Raw genomic sequence first — 15796 nt, 5'->3', positions numbered from 1 at the left:
ACTAAGACAAGCATGATATAATTATTTTGATTTTCATGTTTATAAAAGCTATTTGGTAGCAACATTTAAAATGCCCTTTGCCATATTGTGAAGAAGCCAACTGCCTTACCCTGTGTATGTTTTTCTCCCAAATGCTAAACATATATGTTGAAAATTGATTTTTCCAGTTTGGAAACATGTGTTCTTGTACTTCACTCTATTATTTTTATATCATGACCTTTCCTACTGGATCTTTTCAGTAATTAAAATCCCAAGAATGGTAAAAATAACCATCATCATCTTCATCTTCGTTTCTACTTTTTAGTATATATTATTTGGTATTTTATATAGGAATACAATGTATTATCCACCCCCTACTCAGCTCCTCCCAAATTCCATCTCAGTTTTTGTGTTTAATTTCCATTATATATATTCCTTGTACATGATCTGTGTTGTATGAGGACATTTTCACATAAGTATACTGAACATACTTCTGTAGCCCATACCCTGTCTTTTTCACCCATCTCCTTCCTGCTTGTTGTCTTTATTCCCCTGGACATTTCACGTCGACTTCCATATCATATACAGACACAAAGGAGAAAATAGGAAACACTTTTCTAAGACTAGTTTAATTTGTTTCCAGTTGCCCTCCTTTCCTACAAAGGACATATTGAAAACTCTATTGTGTATACATACCACATTTTCTTTCTACTACATGGAGTCTAAGTATTGCCAGAATGTGTTGAACTGAAGTCCTTTGGGTAAATACCCAAACTGTATGTATATCTGTGTCGCGTGGTAGATCTGCTTTTAGTGCTTTGAGGAACCTCTGTGTTGATTTTATGATGGCTGGACAAGTTTACATTTCATCCAGCAGGGTATATAAGGATACTGTTCTGCCAGATGAGATTGCACTTAAGTTCTAATTTGCTTTTTTCCTCCAGTGGCTAGCGAGATTGAACCTTTTTCAGTGCTCCCCCCCGCATGGGAATATCTTTTATTCTTTGACAGTTCCATTCATGTACACAATGTATCTTGAACATACCCACCCCCAACATCATCCTACTTCCCAACGTGTTCCCCTCCACCTTCATGTCTTCCTTTTGATGACCCAAAGAATCCAATTAATGCTTTCCGAATACCTGTAGGTTTGGGTCATCCACCAAGCATGGGCAACCTACCAACAGCCACACCCCTCCAAGAAAAATGCTTGTGACTCCCCTTCTCCCAGCAGCCAACAGTTGCTTAGTTAAGGGTGGGGCGTCATGAACCTTCTTCCCATCCTGCTGGTTCATTGGCTAGCTTGATCCTGTGTAGGTAGCCACAGCTGTTTTGGGTTCATGAGTATCATACCCATGTCCTGCCCACCAGACAGAATTTCGCAGGACTCCTTCAAGTCCTCTGGTTCTTAGATTCTTTACTCCTCTTCTGAGATGTTCCCTGAGCCTTAGGGCCAGTTGATACAGCCGTCCCACTAAAGACTGAGCACTCACGGTCACTGACTCTAGTACTTGACCCAGTAATGCATCTCTGGCCGAGGTTGAAAGCAACATTAATCTGTAGGTGTAAACATAAATATTTGGAAGGCTGGTTGACAGCATGTTAATTTAGCAAGATAATGTTAGGGTCCCCTCTTGGACCTATGACCTAATCAGCCCTGGGCTTTGACCAGGCCATTTTCTCATGTGTTTATTAGCCTTGTGTTACATCTTAGAACTCTCTCTTATTAGCTTATGTACTGATTTGATTGGTTGGTTGCTTGGTTTCTTGAATGTTTTTTTTCTTTTGTATATTCTAAATATTAATCTATCTATCATACATGCAACCATCAAAGAAAGATTTTTCTTACACTCTATAGACTATATTCACTTAACTGGTTGTTTGTTAGTTGTTTTGTGGGAGGGGCAAGATCTCACAGTTTGTCATCCTCAAAACTTGCTCCATAGATCTGGCTGGCTTCAAACTCACAGAGATCCACCTCCCTTGCCTCACAAGGGCTGGGATTAAAGGCCACTTCACCCTGATTAGCTTTTTCTTTTTTCTGTGAAGAAGCCTTGTAATTTTTTGAAATCCGTTTTGTCGACACCTCTAGTTGGTGTTTTTCCTAAATGTCAGCCTCTAGGGTTTTTTTTTTTTTTTTAGGGGGGGTGTTTATAATTTATTTAACTGTATTTTATGTGTAGTGGTGTGAAAGTGTCAAAATCCCTGGAAATGGAGTTTCAGGCAGTTGCGAGCTGCTGTGTAGGTGCTGAGAACTAAATCTAGATCCTCTGGAAGAACAGCCAGTGCTTTTCACCGCTGAACCATCTCTCCAGCACTGTTTTGTGTTTTTAATTTAATTTCTTTATTGATTATTTGGGAGTTTCACATTGTGCATCCCAATTCTGCTCACCTCCCAACACCCTCATATCCTCCCCTCAACCCTGCAGCACCCCCCACAAAAGAAAATTTTAAAAAAAAATCAAAGCAAAGCAAGCAAACAAAAGGAAAAACAAACAAACAAAAACCTCTTTGCTCCTCCAGAACCTCTGCATTTGTCCTGGCGGCATTGGGAGCCTCGGTGTGTCATATTATCCCCTATCCAGTCAGCCTTAGTAGCAGATGTTTATTGCATGAGTCAGGTCTGGTTCAAGGCCTCTGGTTTCTGGCACACCATCATGACTGGATCCTCACTGGAATTCCTCTGGAATATCCTGGTGCCACTCTGAATCATAGACCTAGATTGGGTATATGTTAGGGTGGATCAACCCAAGGCCCCAGCCAGCTGTGAACCTGGGCCACTGGGGTTACCCACCTCAGGCAAGTGGGTGGAGTCAGCTCCCCTATGCCCAGGCCCTCAGGGATGGTTCACTCTCACCTGTGGTGAGGAGTGGGGCCATCGCTCCCATGAGAGTCAGGGCCAGCTCTCTTGCTGCAGTGTCCAGCCAGAGTCCAGGCCAGTTTTCCCTGGGCCAGCAAAAGGATTGCATGGTTCCTATGTGCCCTTGAGGTGACACAGGCCACAGACTCCAGCTGCTCCTGGCCCACGGAGCCATGGTCCTCAGACATGGCACTCGACAGCAGTTTAGGCCCAGTTGATATCCTATCCTAGCTCTGGGTGGAAGCACTGACCACTCGGGTCCGGATAGTTCTGAGGGGTGGCAGCACGGCCCCCAGATACCATCAGGGCCTCAGGTTACAACTCCAACCCTGGTGATGTCCATACCTTTTCACACTCTTCAGTCACATACCAGAAAGAAAAAGAAAGCATCCGCAAGAAGTATGTCTTAGTTACTTTCCTGCTGCTATGATATAAGAAGCCTTGACCAAGACATCTTATAGGGTGCATAGTTTCCAAGGTTTAGAGCCCATGACCAGCAGTCATGGCAGACAGCATGACAGCAGGCAGGCAGCCATGGTGCTGGAGCAGCAGCTGAGAACTCACATCATGACCCACAAATAGAAGGCCGAGAGAAACACTGGATCTGGCGCACGTCTAACACAAGTCTTTTGGAACCTCATAGTCCGCCCTCAGTGACACACTTCCTCCAACAAAGCCACATCTCCTAACTCTTCCCAGACAGTTCCAGCTGGGCAGCAACTTCTTAGATATATGAACCTGTGGGGGTCGTTCACAGTCAAACCCCCACTGAGGGAGTGTGCCTGTAGAGAAGGACAACGCTAGAACACAGGAATATTTCATAAGAAGAGGTCATGTTTGATTACTAAGTGTAAACAAGCTTTCATTAAGTTATAACCGTGCTGTCTTGTGACCGTTGTTAGTATCAGAAACTAGAAGCTGGTATTCAAACTTCAACGTAGGTACAAATGAGAAAATGAAATGCCACTTTTTGGTTTTAGAGAACAAAGATGAAATCCAATAAAGGACCTTAATTTTTTAGTCATGGAAAGGCTTGAATTGTTTGAACCAGCCCAGTGCTTCTGAAATACTTGTGGATTCTGCTTGATTTTGAAGTGCCTGTCAGAGACTGCCTGCTGGTTCAGTGTGGTGTAGGGGTTCCACGATGAGGGAGAGAGCCATGCGAGCAGAGTGTTTAACTGAAGAGACTTTTCAAGATGGTTCATTCTTCTTCCTAGTCAGGAGGCTATCGTTTTATCCCATTCAAATTTTGTGGAAAGCAGTGTCTGAGTGGGTCATCTCATTTCCTCAGCTTTTCCTTGGATCCCATGCAGTGTCTCCACTGCCATCATGCATGATCTGTCTTTAGTCCATGACAGTCTTTGAAGTGGGAGGGCAGTTTTACCTCCTTTGAAACAAACAAGACCTATATTTGAGTACTTTGATAAGATTGACTGATGGTTTAAAGTCACCGATATAACTGTTTGGAACATGGTGTTGAACCAGAGTTCTAAAGCCTTTTTTACATGTCTGTACATGTCATATATTCTCACTGCTCGTGTCTCATTTGGGGCAGGCTGGGGATGTTCACAGCAGCATCTGTGTCAACTGGAAAGAACATTTGGAGACTCCAGAACACTTGCACTTTCCCTCTTTGTGTACACTGGTGCGGACAGTTGATCCAGCCTCCTGGTGAACAGAACCTGAGGAAAACAATGTGGGCTTGAATTACATAGCATCAGTTAGAACTGGCTTTAAACTTTAAAGTATAAAGACTGTGTTTTGTGTCTTTTTGTTCTTAAACAAGGGCCTGTCATCTTTACTATATAGTATCCTATTCAGTTCAGATCTAACTTAAATTGTAGAATATGCTTGTATTTTAGTAGCTGTGACCACGTGCCTCCCCTTTTTCCTTTAGTGTTCAGAACCAGACTCTGTTCGTTACCAATAGCAGTAACTTTTATTTAATAATATTTGGAGGGGATAACATCTCATACCCTTTTCTGGCTTGTTTATTGTTATAACAAATGAGTAATTACATTTATGAATTAATAAAATGCATGCTTGGCTTCCAGATACCAATGGCTCAGATAACTCCATCCCGATGGCGTATCTTACACTGGATCACCAGCTACAGGTAAAGGAGCACGCTTGGCTTTTCTTCCTCGGAGAGTACGTGGTATTCACAATGTGTTCCTGTCCATTTCTTTATGCTTTGAAGCCAACTTCAAAATCAAAGTAGAATAAATGGCTTTGCCAGGCATGGTGCTCATTCCTCTAATGCCAGCACATGAGATGCAGGAGCAAGAGGGTCAGGGGTTCAAGGTCTACTTCAGCTGCAAAGTAAGTTTAGGGTCAGCCTGAACCACAAGAGAGCCTGTCTCAAAAATCTTATTTTCTTTTAGTTTTTTTTTTTTAAACATTCCTTAGGTTTAGGATTGACATATTTTATGTTCTCATCTTGACAATTATCTTAAAATAGCTCCATGTCTCTGTTGTCAAACTGCCAACTATAGCGTTTTCACTCCTTGTTTTTTTAGTGTATTAAGATATAAAACTCATGAGCTCATTTCCATTTCAAACATTTTGTGATGCATTCTTAGGTTCCTAGTGACCAAAAGTGTAAGTAAAGTGTGTCAGTGCTTCATTGTGAGTGTGAGAATTATAAGCATCTCGGGAGCCCAGCATGTGCCTTTAGTTCCAGCTACATGGAGGGCAGATAGAACTGAAAATTGCAGGTCTACCTGAGCAGCACAGCCCTGTCCCTTTAAAAGAAGGGCCTTGGTATGTTCCAGTTCTTTGGCAGGAAATGCCATCCAGAGCTTCACCTGGTCTCGTCACAGGCCTTCTAAGTTGGCTAACAATGGAGTACCAAGTTTACCAGGACACAGCTTAACAGTTAAAAAACAGCCTTCAATAAATTTGTTGTTGGTCAGTTCATGAATGCATGAAGTGCATTCTGGTGACCCTGATTCACTCAGCTCTAGTTACATTCCTGTCTCTTCACCCTGTCAATCCTTTCTCACATCCATATGTTTCGTTTCATTTTGTTTACCGAGTCTAACCCAGCTCACCTCTGTGGCCGAGGGTTTAGCACTGTCCTTTGGAACCTGGTGGGCTCCTCAGCACCCTTACTTCTGCTTACATTGTTTTAGTGCTATAAAAATATGTCACTCTGTCTCTGTCTTAACCATCATCTTTGGTAGACACTTAGCTTTATGTTTTAACATTTCTGCTTTCTTTCCAGCCTCTAGCACCATGCCCAAATTCCAAAGAATCCATGGCAGTGTTTGAACAGCATTGTAAAATGGCACAGGAATATATGAAAGTTCAAACTGAAATCGCATTGTTACTACAGAGAAAGTAAGTTCTTTTTTTTAACAAATAAAAGTTAAAAACATATTAGTATTTTGAATTTAAAATATATTGAGGTACCAGCATTATTTTAAAGACTTTTAAGAAATTTTTGTCTCAAGAATCCTGAAATTAGTCATTAAACCTATTTCCAGAACTAGAAAGACGGCTGCAAAAGCGTGCACATTGCTCTTGCAGAGGGCACGAGCTCACTTGCAACCACAGTGACCAGCTCAGTCACCTGGAACTGCTGCTCCCGGGCATCCAGTGCCTTCTCCCAGCCTCTGAGGACACTGCACTCATCGTGCACATACCCAGACACATATACATGTGCATAATTAAAAATAAACCTTTAGGCTGGTGTAGTGACCCGGGACTTTAATTTCAGCACTCAGGAAGTGGATGCAAGCAAATCTATGTGAACTCACCTTTGTGAGTTCAAGGCCATCCTGTGGTACACAGTGAAACCTTTTTCAAAAAAAATAAAGTTAACGAATAAATACAATTCTTTAGAAAGATATTTCCATCTAGATTTATGTTAAACTATAAGCACCCTTTAGCTAGTTTCATGCAGAAGTTTTTTTTTTTTTTTTTTTTTTTTTTTTTTTTTTGATTTTTGAGACAGGGTTTCTCTGTAGCTTTTGGTTCCTGTCCTGGAACTAGCTCTTGTAGACCACGCTGGCCTCGAACTCACAGAGATCCGCCTGCCTCTGCCTCCAGAGTGCTGGGATTAAAGGCATGCACCACCACCACCGGGCAAATTCACCGTTTTGATAGCATCATTTAGCACTAAGGAAGATAAACTGGTTGCTTACCCAAGTTTATGTTATCAGAGTCAAAGCAAAAGACTATTTAGAGTTATCACTACAAAAGCTTATTGATTCTTGCCCAAAGGTAAAGTAATGCATTTTCCTAGCATTTGGTCAGATTTGGTCTCTGAGGCATTTTGTTTGCAGTCTTGTCAGGTGTATATAGTGATATTTTATTTGTGTTTTAATTTCCTGAAGATCTGAGTGCAAAACTAGCCACACTAATCAGTCATACAGGCCAGGCAGTGGTGGCACACAGCTTTAATCCCAGCAGCCACACTAGTTAGCCATAGAGGCCGGGTGGTGGTGGTGCATACCTTTAACCCCAGCAATAGAGAGGAATATAAGGCGGGATGAGACAGGAACTCACTCTCTTTTCAGTCTGGAGATTTCATAGAGGTAAGAGCTCTCCTAGTGGCTGGCTGATTTGCTTCTCTGATGTTCAGGTTGAACCCTAATACCTGTCTCTGGATTTTTATTATTTATGCCATGCGTGCATTTGTAATAGTGCAAGGTTACTTGTGACAGTAGACTCTGTTTTCTATTTGTGATTATTTTAGAGGTAATTTTATAGCCACCTGTGTTTTTCTAGAGCAATAGAAACTGCCTCCCTTCTGTTTTTAAAGACTCCTGTCTTATTTCCACACAGGTGGTTTGGTTTGGTTAGGAGATTGGTAGTCACTTTTCTCAAGCATGAACCTTGTGAAATTTTAGACTTGTGAAGAATGACTAAAATGTTGTAGGAAAAAAAAAAGTGACAAATAAATGTGTATATGGAAATAGAATTCTTCCAGTAATTTGATTTGAAGAAAGAATTCTTATTTTCTAGAATAATTTGTGAGATGCAATCTGTACTTGCTTCAGAAAGGGAGAATAGGGCCAGTGAGGTGGCTCAGTGGGCAGAGGCACTTGCAGCCAAGCCTGACAACTTGAATTCCATCCCCAGAACCCACTTGATGAAAGCAGAGAACCATCTCCCCCAGTTGTCTTTTAACCTACACACACCATGGCATGCATGTGCGTGCACGTGTGTGTGCATATACCCACACGATAATGTAAATGTAATAGTAAAAGAATACGTTTTACAAAAAGGAAACTAGTGTAATAATTAAATGAAACTAGGATGATGTACTCAAGATACCATAAATAGAATAATATGGTCTGGAAGCTGTAGACGTAGCTGTGGAGCTTCTGGCATTTTGTGTTTTGGATGAGGCCTGCATTTATTTCTGTATAACTTGCCTTGTCATGTGTGAAAGAAGAATTCTGTTAACAAAATACAAATGTTGGGGAGCTGGTGGCTCAGTGGTTAAGAGCACTGACTGCTCTTCTAGAGAACCTGGGTTCAGTTCCCAGCACCCACATGAAGAATCACAACTATCTGTAATTCCATTTCCAGGGGACCTGACACCAATGTATAAAATAAAACACCGATGTACATAAAATAAAAATAAATTAAGTAAATGAAAATAAATGTTGGGTATAGGTGAGTGTGAAAACTATGACCCTTGATCAAAACACTTGCTTTAAATCTTTAGTTTATTTATTATTGGGGAGTGGGTGTGCACGCCATGACGTGTGTCGGTACTGGTCCCGGGACAGCTGGGAGTTGTCCTCTCCTTCCACCACGTGAGTTCTTGAGACTGAACTCAATGTCGGGTTTGGTGACATGCTTTTTTACCTCGTGGTCATCTCACCAGCCTGAATACTTACTTTAAATGATAAATGTCATACCAGGAAGCTACTTTGATTAATAAGAGCTCATTATTCATTCAGTCTCTTGCTTCATGTCCTCGGAAGAGAGGGACTCGAAGCTCAGCTGCCTGTAAGAACGAGGATCTCCTGAACATGTTTGCAGACACTCTTCTTGCTGTCATAGACTAGAAAAGAACTTTAAGTGGCATAGTGTCTCTCACTGCCACTGGAGCTCTAGTTAAATAGGACTGTGACTTCCGAATAGAGATGCATTGAAGTATATTGGCCTATAAAAGTGGAGCAGGGACAATGACACAGTTCTGTCTTCCTGGAACTGGATAGAGCCTTTTTTGCTCCTTTTTACCAAATAATATCCACCATATAAATCCACTTCCTACCAAACAGTATCCTCCATATGAATGATATTTTCTGAAACATTGCAGTGGTTTCTCTGCCTTTCTGACTGCCTTCAGTACATAATGGAAGGACTGTGGTTCCAGTGTGGTTAGCGCGATGGTAATTTCCATTCTGGCCTGGGATCATATTGGAGTAGTACACTTATCCTGCAGAATGATAGGTGGCAAAGGTTCTCACTAGCTAGCTTTCCTTCATCAGCTAAAAGTGTGGATCTTCTCATCATGTGTGATGCTGTTGTGTAATTTGTTTTTAGGCAAGAATTAGTTGCAGAATTGGACCAGGATGAAAAGGACCAGCAAAACACATCTCGTCTGGTACAGGAACATAAAAAGCTCTTAGATGAAAACAAAAGCCTTTCTACTTATTACCAGCAATGCAAAAAACAACTAGAGGTCATCAGAAGCCAACAGCAGAAACGACAAGGCACTTCATGACTTCTGGGACCGTTCAATTTTAAAATATGCAAAGACTTTTTTTTTTAAAGAAAAGACAAACCATTATGACAATTCATGAGTGTTAGCTTTTTGGCATATTCTGAATGCCAAATACCTATATTTGCTGCATTTGTTATGTCGTTTATCTTCTTATGGTGGATCTACAATCCGCTGTCTTGTTGCGGCTTGGAAAGGCCAGCGTTCTCAGCTCAGAGCACGTGTAGTGAACTTGGCTGTGTGTGCATGCTCCTGGTGTGAGCTAGCTGACAGGTGGGGTGTCGCACTCGCTACTGTGTGCCAGCATCGTCCTTCTCTATAGTAAAGGATGGAACCTCAAGGATTTTCTTCTTAGAGCTCATCTCAAAAGTCTGCTACTTTTTTCCAAAAGATGGTATGCACCAACGTAAAGACAGGGTATTATAAATAACTGGGGGTACATTACACAAGTACAGGACCTTTAAGCTGAGTTCAAAGACAGAGTTTTGTGCCAACACATCCTGGATCAGTACTAAATGTAGTTCCATCTGTTGATATTAAAGGTAAGTGGTGGCAGCTGTGTTTAACGAAAGCAGGTTTAGTGATGTTCAGTAGACTGAGCATCATTTATGAGATACTGAATGTGTGCTCTTTTTATGCCCTAAGGATTTTCAGTTCTGTGTAGAAACAAGCCTTTCTGACTTTTAATATTAGTATCAGATGAAATTGAAAGAACATGGTCTGTCGTAAATAATCCTTCTTACAATTATTGAATTGTGTTATATCAGAGAAAATTGAAAAATAATGGAAACGTGATTGACCCAGCTAAAAAGGGATGTCTGTTTATGAGAGCGAATAAGCAGACCAATCAGGAGACCTGAGGAAGGAAGATGAAGTGAAAAGAAACCCATTTTCTGTAGATATTTGGAGGACTGATTTCTCTGAAGTCCGATCTGAAATAACTGCTGCCTTCCCACACTTTTAAGAAAATTTCAACCCTTAAAAAGAAAATATTTATATTGTTAACAAGTTTACTACCAGCCTTCAAAATAAAGGTAAATAATAAAATGCCATTGAAAAAACAGTTCCCTAAGCGCTATTTTTTCAGTCCATGTTACCACATTTTGATAGTTGTCAGAAATGTCTTTTAAATAAGACTGCCGTCAGTCTTGCTTCTAAGTGTTCATGTTTGTAAAGAGAACAGTTTGGGAGAAGAGCACGATTGCTGGGTCCTCAGATGTCCATCATCTTCCTGCCGTTTCCGATGAGCACAAGAAGTTGTCAGGATTGTTCTTTAAAACGCTGAAGCAGATAACTTTTCCTTTCCATTGTTTTTTCCTGAGTTTTATAGTGAATCCCTTCTGTAATCAAATGAAGGTAAGGAACAGTTTATAGTAATATGTGCCTTCTTCAGTGCCTGTTACTAGAAGGCTCCTGTGAGCTGCGTGTCTTCTTTCATTTAAATAAAGGTCATCATTCCCAAATTCTGTCAGGTGACGTTAATGTTGAGCTCAGCATAAACAGTGAAATAAAACTGTCAGAAGCTACAGTAGCTGTGGACTGAGACAGAGACCGTGACATCTCCCCGACATTCCTGCTTGTTTGTACATCTGTCACTACACTGCAGGGGCAAGGTCTCTGATGAACATATGCCAAAAGTGTCTTGAAATGTGCTTGCTGAGATTTGACTTTGCATTAGATTACGTGTTCCGTGGTTGTAATCTCATTTGTAGCCAGAAATTTGTTTTACGACATCATCCTAAAACAAAAAGGAAATGTTATCATCTGCATAATCATACGCAGCCGCTTTATAGAAGTATTCTAGCAGGTAAGTGGAAGAAAGTGCCAAATTACCTATGGTACCAGTGCACAGATTCTGCTGACACTCTGTTCTTGTTTCCAGAAAAGGAAGCAAAGTTTATGTAATGTAGAGGGAAATCCTCTTCAGCAGTAGAACTATTCTGGGTTGAGTAAAAATTAGTTTAGGAATGTTACCCTACATACTGAAAAGATCTGCTTAAAGTTACTTACAAATGACCGACTGTTTTTTGTTCAAGTATTTTTTAAAGTAGCAATACTCCTTTTCCTTCAAATTTCTGCCATGCTCCTAGTTCCATCTCCCGCTGCAGCCAGAGATTACAGTTGGACTTGTTTCCTCGTGCGTGCGTGTGTGTGTGTGCGTGTGTGTGTGTGTGTGTATCACACACGTGCAGTCTTCCACATCCAATCCTCTCTCTCCATACCCGTAAGTTCTACTTGTACTCCTGTCTTCAGAGATTTCTTGTGAAATGACGTGATGAGAAACGCTTGTGCATATTATGTAACTGAAGACGGCCTTTTGAGTTTATTTTTGTTTCCAATAAAATTCAGACTGTTAATTCAGGCTAGTATGTAGAAATGGCAGCTGGCTTCTCTCAACAGCTGAGCTGTGGGGTTTCCTCCAGTGGTGTTTCCCTAACACAGACTAATACCTGAAACACTAGTTTCTTAGGATCCTCAGCGTTGTTCTTCCATAATCATGGAGAGGCCAAGTCACTGGACTGGAAAGAGGGCTAAGCAGTTAAAAGCATTTATTGCTCTCAGTTCCCAGCACCCACATAGAGGCTTACATCCCTCTGTAACTCCAGTTCCAGTGGATCTGACTCCTTGTGTCCTGAGAGTTCTTGCACACAAATGGTGCACGTACACCATTTTGGCACACACAAAATACTAAGTAAGAAAAAGTCCTCTTTTTCATGGACCTTCATTTTTGAAGTACAGCATATAAGTGACTGTTCTCATTACAAATTCCCTTAATGTTTTTTTTCTAAGCTACAGTAAGCATTTTACTCTTTTATCAAGTAACATGCCAGCTTATAGATAAGTGCACATATTTTTAATATCCATTATTTTCCTTGTTTCTTCAGTATTTATTGACAAGCTAAGTTACTGTTATTAATGCTAAGCTCCATGTTCATGTCAACCCTACAACAGAAGCATCCTCTGTAAGATGCTAAGGGGTGGGGCTCCTCAAGGTGAGCATTTGTCCCTGGATCTACTCTTCTGCTATCTCTGTTTAGGTGGAGTCACGTATGTGGTGACTGGCCACTGATCAGCAGAGGAAACATTTCCACACCTCCTCAACCCAAATATCTGTTCTGAATGACTGCTATACTATAAAGTTCCCCCGTAATTTGGGGGTGCATAAGTGTTGACATTCACTCACTTGGAATTTCTTCATTCACCTGAAAGACAAAGTGCCCCAAATGGGAGTACAAATAAAAGGTAACTGGGCTGATGGGAAGAAGACCCGCCCAGCACACAGTGAGCCGCCATGGCCTGTGCTGTGTCATTCTGTGCTGGTGGTGGTTTCGGTTCTGCCTAGTAGGAAGTCCTATATTTAATTAAGGCATACATGATCTATATACAGTAAACTGCATCCTTTGTAAGTGTACAGTTTACTGAGTTTTGACAGATGCACACACTTAGGAAACCACTCCAGCCATCAGTGGCCTCCTTCAAGACTCCACCTCTAGACAACCAGTGGTCTGACTGTAAAGAAGAATTTGCACTATGTGCAGTCTCACTTAAATGAAATCCTGCTCTGTGGATTTTATTTTTAAGCTTTCATCTTCAGTCTGAATGGTTTCTTAATTACTTTGGAGGACTTTCTGATTAGGCTATTTCTGGTAATTCTTGAAACTAGGTGTTGGCCTTTGAGGGGAACCTGGGTTTGAGGAAATGTAAATGTGTTTGGTGTGGCCTGTTTCACTGCACAGTGCCATAGCTAGAAACATTGTAGATCTTATTTTTATTTTTTTATTTAATTTTTTTCACTTGTGTTTTGCCATGGTATTGTGTCTCCTGGAACTGGAGTTACCGACAGTTGTGAGCTTCCATGTAGGTGCTAGGAATTGAACCTGGGTCCTCTGGAAAAGCAGTCTGTGCTCTTAACCTTTGAGCTATCTCTCTAGCCCCAGTCATCTTATTTGTATGTTTTTACAGAATTTTGATCCTTTGCTCACAAAATTTCCCTGTATGTTAAAGTATGTATTGTAACTGTATACAGTCATGGGAAGTAGCATGTTGGTAGATCCATGTTACATTTTTAGTATATAGTTTTGGTTAGTATAACTTTTAAAAATGTTTTCTTCTCTTTCTTGTTGGATTATAGGTGCCTTCTGCTTGCTAAAAAATAACCTAAGAGAGATGGCTCAGTGGTTACGAGCACTTAGTGCTTTTACTGAGGACCTAGGTTAAATCCCAGCATCAACATGGTGGCTCCATAACTCTGGTTCCATGGGGATCTGACACCCTCTTCTGACCTCCAAGAGTACCAGGCATGTACATGGTGCACAGACATAGATGCAGACAAAAAAGATTTTTTTTCTTCACCTATGTAATATACAAAACTGTTCAGTGCCTGTGGAAAGAACCCTAGAGTATCTGACTTCTATCTCCCATGGTGCCATCTGTGATTCATGACAGTGGTACACAATACAAAATGATCTCTTCTCTGGTCCTGACGTGCCTTCATGCCTAGCCTCTGCTGTTTCTCACCCTGACGTGCCTTCATGCCTAGCCTCTGCTGTTTCTCACCCTGACGTGCCTTCATGCCTAGCCTCTGCTGTTTCTCACCCTGACGTGCCATCATCCTAGCCTCTGCTGTTTCTCACCCTGCTGTGTAGCCCGCCAGAATTGAGTTTCTGTTCAAGGGAACCTGCAGTTCATAGCAGTTACTATAGTTCATTACATCATCTGAATCTTCCAAAATCCATAAGGCCACTTTCCAGTGAAGCTTTTCTGAGGAATGAATAGATGTTTCTCAGTGGTTCTAGATTTCTAAGCAAGGAACTGAATTCTTTGTCCAAATTCAGTGACCAGTGAGAACCTCACATATGCCAGAGAGCAGCCCTATTGTTACCTTAAAGGCACCAGAAATTGCTGTGTAAATGCTAAACATTTGCCTTCTGGAAAGCAAAGGTAATTTTTTAAAGTTATTTAATTTTTAGATATATATGTATGCACCTTATCTTCAGTTACTATAAGAATTCTAACATAGTTCTTCACAGGAATTAAAAAATGTATCTTCAACTTCATATGGAAACAAAGAAAAATCCCTCAGCATAGCTAAAGCCTGAATAATAAATGGACTGGTTTCCAGTTGTATTAGAGTTGTAGTAAATAAAACCGTATAATATTGCCATAGAGCAGACCAGTTGATCAGTGCATAGAATTGAACGCCCAGACAATTCTACAGGCACTTGATTTTTGGCAAAAATAATAAATACTATTGAAAAGACAACACTTTTAATGCTCCTGGTCAAACTGGTGAGCTGCATGTAGAAGAATGCAAATAGATTCATATCTATAATCCTGCATAAAACTCAATCCCAAATGGATTAACCCTAAATCTGATCAACGAAAATAGGAAATTGAACTTACTGGCATAGGAAAGGAATTTCCTGAGCAAGACACAAATAGCACAGGCACTACGACCAACAATGGGACCTCATGAAGCTAATAAGTTTCTGTACAGCAAAGGACACCATCATGTGAGTGAATGGGGGAAATTGTACCAATTATATATACATCTGACAGAGGGTTAGTATCTAGAATATATAAAGAGTTAAGGAAAGTAACTAATGACTTAATTTAAATACAAGGTATAGAACTGAACAGATTTTAAAAGTTGAAACAAATACCTAACAGAATTATTGAGCATCCTTCGCCATCAGGAAAATGCAAATTAGAATTTGTACTTAAGGTAAATTGTGTTTTTAAGGCTGTATTAGGGTTGCTGGCTTCTGGGGAATGCATATTGCCTTGGTTGTACATGTTTGTGATTTTTTGTTGGGATCTAGGCATCTGGCATTTTAAATGTTTGTTGGTGTAGTTGTCTGGTTCCATCCTTATTGGATATGTGTTCCTTTTTGGGTTGTTGATGCCCACTCTTGGTCTTAGCCAAATATTGTCTGTGGTAGAGAGTTTCTGTGGGTGGACATGTGTCAGAAGAATTGAGATGAGCTTTAAGGTAGGGCCAAAAGGAGCAGTAGTAGGAAAAAACTAGGGTCTCCCTAGTTTCATACCAAGAGGCAGAGTCCCTAGGAGATGGTAGTGCACTGGGAAGAGAGACTCCTGTGGGTAGATGCAGCAGGACTAATTTGTAATGGAGTGACCAGATGGAGGACAGAAAAGCAGACTTTCTATTTTATGATGTGGGTTTAGTGTGACTCATTGCCTCCACCTCTTGCTACTGTGAATTCCCTGCCGTGATGGATTGTCACCTGTAAGTGTGAAGCAAAATAAAGACT

At 40.9% G+C, this 15796-nt stretch overlaps 1 protein-coding gene across 2 annotated transcripts in view; it reads left to right on the top strand.

Annotated features, from left to right (window-relative positions):
- Positions 1 to 11188, top strand: part of Map3k7 (mitogen-activated protein kinase kinase kinase 7) — a 63133-nt gene extending 51945 nt beyond the window's left edge. The window contains exons 15-17 of one of the 2 annotated variants that reach the window (XM_057790857.1): positions 4894 to 4955; positions 6066 to 6181; positions 9347 to 11188. In XM_057790857.1, the coding sequence (XP_057646840.1) occupies positions 4894 to 4955; positions 6066 to 6181; positions 9347 to 9527 (359 nt within the window). In that variant the 3' untranslated portion in view covers positions 9528 to 11188. The remainder of the gene's footprint in view (positions 1 to 4893; positions 4956 to 6065; positions 6182 to 9346) is intronic. The other variant, XM_057790858.1, reaches the window with a different exon arrangement.
- Positions 11189 to 15796: the final 4608 nt, after the last annotated feature.

Source organism: Chionomys nivalis, chromosome 16, assembly GCF_950005125.1.
Source record: "Chionomys nivalis chromosome 16, mChiNiv1.1, whole genome shotgun sequence".
NCBI lineage: Eukaryota > Metazoa > Chordata > Mammalia > Rodentia > Cricetidae > Chionomys > Chionomys nivalis.
Note: the sequence above shows the minus strand (reverse complement) of the source record. Positions and strands in the feature narration are given on the sequence as shown.